We start from the raw sequence: 10,000 nt of genomic DNA, 5'->3' as shown, positions 1-10,000 counted from the left end.
TGCGTGCTGCGTGCAGACGTGGTGCGAACGCTGCTGCTGCTGCTGCTGCTGCTGCTGCTGCTTGCTGCAGATAAGGAAGGCCACTGAGGCAGGAGGCGGTCGAGTTCGGGCCTGAAGGGTTTTAGAGTAGAAGAGGAAGAATGTGTTGCGGTTCTGCTGCTGCTGCTGCATTTGCTGCTGCTGCTGCTCCTTCCGCTGCTACTGCTATTTCTTTTATTGAGTGTTGCTACAAAGGGACAGCAACATTATTTTGTCTTTTAACTGAAGAGGTCTCTACTTTATAAAATCTGCCAGCAGCAGCAACTGCATTTGCTGCTGCTACTAGCGAGCTAGCCTTGCAGCAGCAACTGCTGCTGCTGCTAGCTAGCTAACCTTGCAGCAACAACTGCTGCTGCTGCTAGCTAGCTAGCCTTGCAGCAACAACTGCTGCTGCTGCTAGCGAGCTAGCCTTGCAGCAACAGCTGCTGGTGCTGCTAGCTAGCTAGCCTTGCAGCAGCAACTATTGCTGCTGCTAGCTAGTGTTGCTGCTGCAGCTACTGCTGCAGCTGCAGCTATCCGAAGTAGGCTGGCAGATGCTTTCTAATAGACTGAATGTTTGGGTTTGTGTCTATTGGGGGGTCTCGTATCCTGCAGCAGCCGCAACAGCAACAAGTGCAGCAGAAATAGATGCAGCAGCAGCCGCGATAGCAACAGCAGCGGCAACGCCAACAGCAGCAGAAGCAGGGTAAACAACAACAACAATAGCAGCATGAGTGACGACAGCACGAGCAGCAACACAGCAACAGCAGCAAACCAGCAGCAGCAGCAAACTAGCAGCAGCAGCAAACTAGCAGCAGCAGGTTTACCTGAGTTTATATCCGGGGGTTTGGTATTTGAATTTCTTTAAGTCGTGGCGAGAGACGTAGGCAATGCTGTATTTGTGTTTAAATTGTTTAGCTGTCTGTACACCCCAAAACAACAGAAAAACCTAAGAGGGAGGGAGAAGGTAAATACTAAGTCAAACAAATGCAATAAATAAACAACACAAAGAAAACAAAGCAAACAAACAGCAACAAAACAAACAAAGACAAACAAAAACTAACAGCCACAAAACAGCAAATCAGCCTCGCAGCGCCGCCGCTGCTGCAGCAGCTGCTCTTCAGGGCCTTAGGAGACACCTGCTGAACTCTGCTGTTGCTGCTTGCCTTTCTATTTGTCTCTGTTTGTCTTTGCTTCGATTTGTTCTCTCTCTCTCTGTCTCTCTCTCTGTCTGTCTCTCTGTCTCTCTCTCTGTCTCTCTCTGTCTCTCTCTCTCTCTCTCTCTCTCTCTTTATATATCTATCTATATATATATATACATCTCTATTATTTATTTGTGTTTTTTGTTGTTTTCTTTCGCTCTTAACTCTGCTGTGTCTTTGGTTGCTCATCTGTTCATCTTTGTCTTTGTCTTTTATTTATTTTTTCTCTGTCTTTATATATCTGTCTCTGTCTTTTCTCTGTCATTATATGTCTGTCTTTGTTATTTGTTTTTTATTTTAGCTGTTGCTTACTAAGTTAAACTTCTTCCCGTTGCGGCCTTTACGCAGCCTCTCCCACCCAAATCTGCAGCAGAAGCAGCAGCAGCAGCAGCAGCAGCAACAGCAGAAGCAGCAGCAGGAGTAAGAAGCCCCCGGGTTTATAACAAACTGAAACCGATAATAATAAAAAGGAAACAAAGAGACTAACGACAACACAACGAAACAAAAAGCAAAAGCAGAAGAAAACACAAACCCAACAAACAAACAAAGAGCGCATGCAAAGCATAATAATAATAATAATAATAATAATAATCATCATCATCATCATCATCATCATCAGCAGCAGCAGCAGCAGCAGCATCAGCAGCAGCATCTGCAGCAGCATCTGAAGCAGCATCTGCAGCAGCAGCAGCAGCATGAAAGGAAGTACCTAGTTAAGCGGAATCTGGTGAGGACCTTCGAGTGATTTTTAGGCTTTAAACTTTTTCGTAAGAAGTAAGAAACACGGGCCCTAAACCGGACTCGCATCCAATTTATTCTAGTTCTGTACAAACGAATGCCCCCAATTCGCCACCAACTACTGCTGCTGCTGCTGCTGCTCATGCTGGTGCTGCTGCTGCTCATGCTGCTGCTGCTGCTGCTCATGCTGCTGCTGGTGTAGCTCATGCTGCTGCTGTTCATGCTGATGCTGCTGATGCTGCTGTTGTTCCTGCTGCTTCTGGTGCTGCTCATGCGGCTGCTGCAGCTGCTCATGCTGCTGCTGCTGCTGCTGCTGCTGTGGCACATGCTGGTTATGATGCGGCGGCGGTTGCCGCTGCTGCTGGTGATGCCGCTGTTGCTGCTCCTGACATTGCTGCTCGTGCTGCTGCTGGCCAGGCCAGTCGGGCTGCTGATGCTGCTGTGGAAGCTCCTCAAGAACAAACTGCTGCTGCTGCTGCTGCTAGGATAACACCCGCATTCCACCAGCCAACGCCTCCTGTTGCTTCTGCTTCTGAGGAATTCATTGTTCAGACTACGGCTGCTGCTGCTGCTGCTACTGACGACACTGGTGTTGCAGCCAAACGAAGACAGACGCTGCGTTGAAAAAGATAAGGGGGAAGGGAGACACTGTGAATAGCATGCTGCCGCTGCAGCTTCTAGTGATTCTGCTGCTGCTGCTGCTGCTGCACGCCCCGGTGTTGCTGCTGCTGTTGCTGGTAGGCGCCGCAGGGAGGTTGCTGCAGCCTCCCATGGAGACACGAGGCAGCGCAAGTGAAGCGCAGAGGTCATCGCTGCAGCTGCTGCTTTTGCTGCTGCTGCTGCTGCTTCTTTAGCTGCTGCTGCTTCTTTAGCTGCTACTGCTACCTCCACACATGGAGTCTTGTGGGGTGTGTGGTGGCGGCAGCGGGGGAATCAGCAGCATCAGAAGCAGTCGCTAGCACCTCCTACCTCCCGCTGCAGCAGCTGTCGAGTGGCAGAGCTTCTTCTGCCTTGCTGTGCAGATCTTCGGAGGTACCGCTCTCCCCCAGTGGCGCTGGGGGGCCACCTAGGCGAAACGGCTAGTAATTAGGGTTTATTAGTTCCTTCAAATAATTGTTTAATAATATGTCTTTTTGCAAAAATAACAAAAAAAGCTGTCTGGGCCACCAATTAAATATGTCTGCAAAACGTATATCAATGAGAGGCAAAGGGCATGCGACGGCAGCAGCCGCTGCGGAGCGGGGCTGCGATACCCTGGCGGGTCTTGTGCTTTGAAATTTAGAAGAAGAGAAGAACAAATAGAAAAATATAAAATAAAGCGAAAAAGAACCTCAGCAACCTATTTCTGCGTCCAAGCGACACCGGCACCGCGGTGGAACCCACAGGCGTTTCTGGGTTCTGAACGGTCCTTGACTTGGCGCGATCGCGCGATAATATTGCGAGTTCACCTCTTAATCTTCTTTTTTTGGTAATTTTGAGTGGATTTGTCCTAAAATTCTTCAAAAGAACTGCCAGATCGCGGAGCCAATTCCGCCGCGTTTCGGTTAAGGAGGAGGTTGCACTGGGGCTCCTCCTCCTCTGTTCATCTTTTTTGCAAGTTTCTCATGATCCTTTTGCTTGTTTTCTGAAAATGCCCAAGTTCTACTGCGAGTATTGCGACATTTACCTCACCCACTCCTCCCCTGCTGGCCGGCGGCAGCACGCAAGCGGCCGTCGCCATATTAACCAGAAAGTTGAATACTTTCAGAGTGTGTGGACACCCCAGCTCAGCTCCCTGTTCCCTGTAATTTCGAAATCTTTGCTGAACTTTGGATGTATATTTCAAAACGCGCACCACTGCGGCTGTAGCATAGCCTGGGGGCCCTAAAGGCTTCGGCGCCTTTGGGAGAAAGAATCGCAGAGTTCGTAGGAATGCCTTTTGCATGCCTGTGCTCTTAAGTTTCATTCACTTCCTGTATCCTTTCAAGGCTTGAGTGGGGGAAAACCAAAAGGCCTTTTTAGCAATCTGAGATTGTGGAAAGGAGTCATTAGAAGCCCTATAGAACTCTGCGTTTGCAGGGACTTGTTTCGCTGTCTGTTCATCAAGACACCACTTAGTAGAAAATCAGATGCTGCACGTGAGTGCTGCTGCTTTTGCTGCTGTTCGAATGCGGTTGTTTTTCCCTGCTGCGGTGTGCTGCTGCTGCTGCTGCAGATCTGCTGCGAGAAAGCACCTTCCAGGCGCCGGCGTTCATAGACCATGCAGTTGCGATGCGTGCAAGTAAGTCCCTCTTCTGCCTCTGCTGCTGCTCCTGCTGCTGCAAGTAGCTGCGGTGTGTGCATGCTGCTGTGCAGGTATATTGTTTTATTCCTCCTTACGGTTGTTGCGTTTGCTGTTCGTTATTCATCTTCATCGTGTGTATGTTCTCATGCGGTGTATATGCAGTTCAAATCGTGGCGAATACTCCCCCTGGTGAAGTAATGTCGACTCATATGGGCAACTGCACAAAAATACGAGAGCCCCGAGGCAGACCTCGCAGGGATATGGGAGGAGGCCCCCCTCGACCCCCTTTTGATGGCGATGAAAGGGGGCCCCCACGCTTCCCCCCTCCAGGGGCCCCCATGGGTGGTATGGGGCCCCCACGTATGGGAGCGGGGGGACCGCCCCCCATGAGGCCCCCCATGGGCATGCCTATGGGAGGCCCCCCCATGGGTATGGGTATGCCGATGGGGGGCCCCCCTCCGCCTTTCATGGGGGGAAGATAGTTTGTTGAATAAATGAAGATTTGTTGCAGTGAAAAACGAATGCAATTTAGCTTTGGAGGAATTTGATTTATTTGTTGCCTTTTGTCTTTTTAAATGTTTACTTGGGGGCAATGCTGCCGCATTTCTATACGAGTGGCGTTTCTCTGATTGAACTGTAAATAATGTATATTAATATTTATTAAGTTTAATTAGAGAAAGAATTAGTATATAGCGACAACGGCAGGATTCGAACCTACGCGGGCAGAACCCAATGCCTTAGCAGGGCACCGCCTTAACCACTCGGCCACGTTGCCGATTTCTGTTCATTTCACCTCTTGATCTTAATTTAATAATATTAAGAAGCAGTATTATCATTTGTCTCTATTCTTCTGTCTGCTTAATAAGCTGCTGTTAGTCATTACGTGTTTCTTTCACTTCGTTGACCCCTGTTTGCTTCCTCCTTATTTCTTTCTTCCTATTCTTTTCTTCTCTGTCTTCGCCACCTCCTCCCTAATATCTCTAAAGAAGTACTCACTATAATAAACAGCAGCAGCAGCAGCAGCAGCAGCAAGCGAGAGCTGTGTGCGACTGCAACTCCCTTAATGCAACGCTCGAGCTTTAATAGAAAAACATATATATATGTATATATAATAATGAGGAGACGAAGAAGACAATAAGAATATTAATAATATTATTAATAATCTTAATAATAATACTTTAGATTTTTAGTGCAAGACAAACAGAGTGCAGTCGGCAACGTGGCCGAGTGGTTAAGGCGGTGCCCTGCTAAGGCATTGGGTTCTGCCCGCGTAGGTTCGAATCCTGCCGTTGTCGCTTTAATTAATTTCTCTCTATTTGGTTTCTGAAGTATATTATTCAAATACTATTTCGTTTTATTTATCATATTTTGTCATTATATACACTTCAGGCCTCTCAAGGTATCATATACCGCAGCAGATCTGTGCCAGCAGCAACAGCAGCAGCAGCAGCAGTACGGCAGCAGCAGCAGCAGCAGTAGCTGTTCATCTTGACCACTAACAGCAGGCTATTGCTATTAATTTCCCTTTAATATATTTTATATTTAAAACAAACGGAAACAATTATTTCTTTCTAATATTTTTAATACACGATTTATTAATCCCTGAGAACAAACGAGCGGCACACACGCATTACTTCGTATTGACAAACAAACGTTTTTGCCTATAAATAAATAAAATTAAAAATAAAGATATGAGTTCCCTCTCCCATTGAGCCTTCAGACATTCATCGCTAAGGCGGCCCTAGACTAGAAACAGTAGCAGCATCTGCCGGAGCGGCAGCAGCAGCAGCAGCATCCGCAGCAGCAGCAGCAGCAATTGTACAAAACGAAGAAACCTCCCCTTGTCAAATTCAAAAGAACCACCCTTTGTTATTTATCTAATAACAAATATATTTCTGTCTTTTTCAACATTTGCGGCGATGCACCATCTGCAACACCTCCACATCTTTTGCTGAATCATCATTGTATATATATATGCTATGTATATATATGTATATATATATGTATATATTATATGTATATATATACATATATATCTATATACATGTATATATATACATTAATATAGGCTTTTATACACAGATATATACAGATGCATCTGTACACATCAATCCGTGTATATAATTATACATATATGCATATATATATGAATATATATATATATATAGTATTTATAAATATGGTGAGCGTAAATGCATTGTATGTGCGTATATGTGTAAACGAAGGTGGGTTATATATATATATATATATTATGTATATACAACCATCTATATAAGATCTATATAAGCACGTATATATACAAATATCATATATATAAATGCACTGATATATATATATATATATTCATCTATCATATATATATATATATATCAAGTATATGGATATAAATATTTACATATTTCTTTGTATATATGTTTGTGTATGTCGATATGTATATCTTTATCTCATCACATACATCTATAAAGTAAAATGTTTGTCTATATGCATATCTTAAAATGTATAATAATTGTAAATAATATTAAATGAGTATATATGCGCATGTCTTTATATGCATAAACATCATAATATTGTATTAATACAATAATCTATTAAAGTATATATTGTACAATAATCTTTTCATACACCCCCCTCAGTATAAATATACATACGTATACATAACATATATATATATATATATATGCATATGTGATTTATATATATGTATAATATAAATATATACGTACATATATATGTTTATATATATATATAAGGTAATATAATATATATATAACTATAAATATATATATATATATTTATATGCATATAGTATATAATATATATGTATAAAGGTATATGGTTATATATATATATATTCAAATATATATATATATATATATATACAAATATATATATATATATATACTCAGCGTTGTTCTCTAGAGAAGAAAACAGCAAAAACGAGCAGCGGCTTTTTTTTGGTGTTTGTTTGGACGTCGTTGATATATAAGTTGAGGAGGAGGGTCTGTTAATAATACATTTAAATGAGTTATAATTAAAAACAATATATTTATTTCTAAATTAAATAAATATATTTACTGTTCAGTAATGTACAGCTGGGGCTGTAAGGGGGCCCTTAATAAATAAAATATAAACTCTCTCTCTACTGTGCATGCAGCAGAAACAACAAAGACAAAGAAAGACAAGAAAATATAGCAATAAGGAATTAAAAAAAGAGAGACAAAAGAATAAACAAAGAAAAGAGATAGAGAGATAAAGAGAGAGATAAAGAGACAGATAAAGAGTGAGATAAAGAGAGAGATAAAGAGACAGATAAAGAAAGAGATAAAGAGAGATATAAAGAGAGAGCGAAAGAGAGAGATAAAGAGAGAGTTAAAACAAACAAAGACAAAAAAAAGAAATAGAGTAACAAGAGAAAACAAAGAAAGATAAACAGGAAAGGAGACAAACAAAGAAAAATAATAATAATATAATAAAAACAAAAAGGCAGACAACACAGAGAAAATAAATATTCAAAATAAATACACTCAGCAAACGCACAAAGAAAACAAAAAATAAATGATATATATATGTAGATATGTAAATGTATATATATATATATATATATATATATATTATATCTATGGGGATATGTATAGCAAAGATAGACAGACGAAACAAATATAAAAAGGACAGCGAAAACAAACAAAGAAAAAAGCAAAGAAAAACAAAGCAAACAGACAAAAAACAAAATAAAAAACAGCTTAGCCTTAAACCGTAAACCCCTCAACTCTAAACTCAAAACCGTAGACCCTGACACCCTAATACTCCAAACCCTAAACCCTAAACCCTAAACCCTAAACCCTAAATCCTAAACTCTAGTAACACAGTTCGTGCTCGCCGCAGCGCTGGCCCAGGCCCTCCCAACTCACGACAGACAAAGACACCAACAAATAAACAAAAGAAGACAAAGAGAAGACAGACAGAGGGAGAAGACAGCAGAAACAAACAAACAGAGGAAACTAACAGGCAGAGAACACCGCACCAGCTGAAGTGTCTGTACAGCCGCATCAACAGCAGAAGACAATAATAACAATTAAGAGGTAATTAATAATATTAATATATATATATATGTCTATATATATATTAAATGCCTCTCTTGCAGCACTATGCCTTGCATACAAATGATATCAGAGTCAACCCCTAAATATACTGGTTTTCGTTCCCTCCGTCCCCTTTATATATATTATATATAGTATATATTTAAATATACATATATAATATGCATATATATTATATTTGTGAAGAGAATAAAGACACCCAAATTAATTTTGTTTACTAATACAACTGACGCGAAGAACAAACAACGAAAAACTTCGCAGGTGTATGGAGAGCAGAAAACATTTAAGCTGGGGAAGTAGAGTGAAATGTTTTATTAATTAATTTAATATTATTAATATTACAATAATTATCATTTTAATCAAAAAACAAAAAAAAGATAAAGTTTCTCTCTGTATTATTCTTCCCTCTGGGCCAGTGGTCGCCCTGTCGGCTGCTGCTGCATTCAGGTGTATAGGCAGCTTGTTTATGCTTCTATACCTCTGAAAGAATCGAAGAACATAATATATATAAACAGAATTTTATATAAGTAACAAGGAAATGAATTGTTTTCAGCTTTAGCTGCTGGACAACGTGCTGCAAGGCCCAGGGCAGCACTGCAGCAGCAGCAGCGGCAGCAGCAGCAGCAGCAGCAGTGAGCCGTGGTGTATATGTTCGTATATCTGGTGTTTTTTGCTTTGTTCTTTGGCCTAAATTATTTTTATTAATTTATTTAATTGCTTTTTACCTCTCAGAAACAACACCAACACCTCCACTGCAGCAGGGCTGCAGCGGAAGATCATAGAACCCTTTATCGGCAGCAGCAGCAGCAGGAACAACAGCAACAGCAGCAGCAGCTACAGCGGCTGCAGCCTGCTGCGGGCTTCTCACTCTTATTCATATAATTTTGACTGTGTTGAGTAAACGCCTCCCTTTTGTCTTCTGCTGCTGCTGCTGCTGCAGCAACGCCTCCGTCGCCCAATGGCAGGCAGCGGCTGCAGCAGCAGCAGCAGCAACACCGATGAGCAGCAACACCAGAAACAGAAGCACCAGCAGCCGCAGCAACAGCAACAGCAGCAGCAGCAGCAACAGCAGCTCTCCCCCTCCAGCTGTGCATACACCCCACATGTTAAAAGCCGCCGCCGACCCGTCAAACCCTCTCCCCGGCAGCAGCAACAGCAGCAACAGCAACAGCAACAGCAGCAGCAACAGCAGCGGCAGAAGCAGCAGGGGCTCCACAATGTTAATGAGCAGGAAAACACCTCTAGTGGTGAAATGTGTATCGCTGCAGCACCGGTTGCTGCAGCTGACACTGCTGCTGCAGCCACAGTAGCTGCAGTTGCTGCTGCTGCTGCAGCAGCAACTGCAGCAACCGCAGCAGGAGACAATTCAGGGCCGGAAGAACTCCCAGTTCCCACTGCCAATAGCAGCGCCAGCAGCAGCAGCACTTACAGCAGCAGCAGCGCGATTAGCAGCAACAGCAGCAGCAGCAGCAGCAGCAGCAGCCATGACGAGCTCGCAGGAAGCCCTCATATTGCTGCTTCTATCTCTGCCTCTCCCTCTGCATCTTCTGCTGCAGCACCGTCTGGGGCCTCGCCTACAGCTGCTGCTCCTGACGATGCTGCTGCTGCTGCTGCTGCTGCTGCCAGGAGGGGAAGGCGGCGCAGGCCACGCGCTAAGGAGCAGAAACGAAAGCAAAGACAGG

At 43.0% G+C, this 10,000-nt stretch overlaps 3 protein-coding genes across 3 annotated transcripts in view; 2 read left to right on the top strand and 1 right to left on the bottom strand.

The window, feature by feature from the left end:
• Positions 1-551: 551 nt before the first annotated feature.
• Positions 552-2,768, bottom strand: EAH_00033630 (hypothetical protein, conserved; the record flags this gene model as incomplete). Its single annotated transcript, XM_013395876.1, has 4 exons — positions 552-627; positions 846-940; positions 1,533-1,584; positions 1,930-2,768. The coding sequence occupies 4 exons, from the start codon at positions 2,766-2,768 to the stop codon at positions 552-554; spliced, it is 1,062 nt and encodes a 353-aa protein (XP_013251330.1).
• Positions 2,769-3,588: 820 nt separating this feature from the next.
• Positions 3,589-4,703, top strand: EAH_00033620 (U1 small nuclear ribonucleoprotein, putative; the record flags this gene model as incomplete). Its single annotated transcript, XM_013395875.1, has 3 exons — positions 3,589-3,706; positions 4,153-4,218; positions 4,384-4,703. The coding sequence occupies 3 exons, from the start codon at positions 3,589-3,591 to the stop codon at positions 4,701-4,703; spliced, it is 504 nt and encodes a 167-aa protein (XP_013251329.1).
• A 4,573-nt stretch (positions 4,704-9,276) lies between these two features.
• The window catches only part of EAH_00033610 (hypothetical protein), a gene marked incomplete at both ends in the record, with an annotated part of 3,818 nt that continues 3,094 nt past the window's right edge, over positions 9,277-10,000 (top strand). The window contains one exon of the mRNA XM_013395874.1: positions 9,277-9,705. Coding sequence (XP_013251328.1) covers positions 9,277-9,705 — 429 coding nt within the window. The remainder of the gene's footprint in view (positions 9,706-10,000) is intronic.

The sequence above is a fragment of the Eimeria acervulina genome, genomic scaffold (genome assembly GCF_000499425.1).
Source record: "Eimeria acervulina Houghton genomic scaffold, Eah_scaff336, whole genome shotgun sequence".
NCBI lineage: Eukaryota > Apicomplexa > Conoidasida > Eucoccidiorida > Eimeriidae > Eimeria > Eimeria acervulina.
The sequence above is the reverse complement of the archived record's forward strand: the minus strand, read 5'-3'. Positions and strand labels throughout refer to the sequence as shown.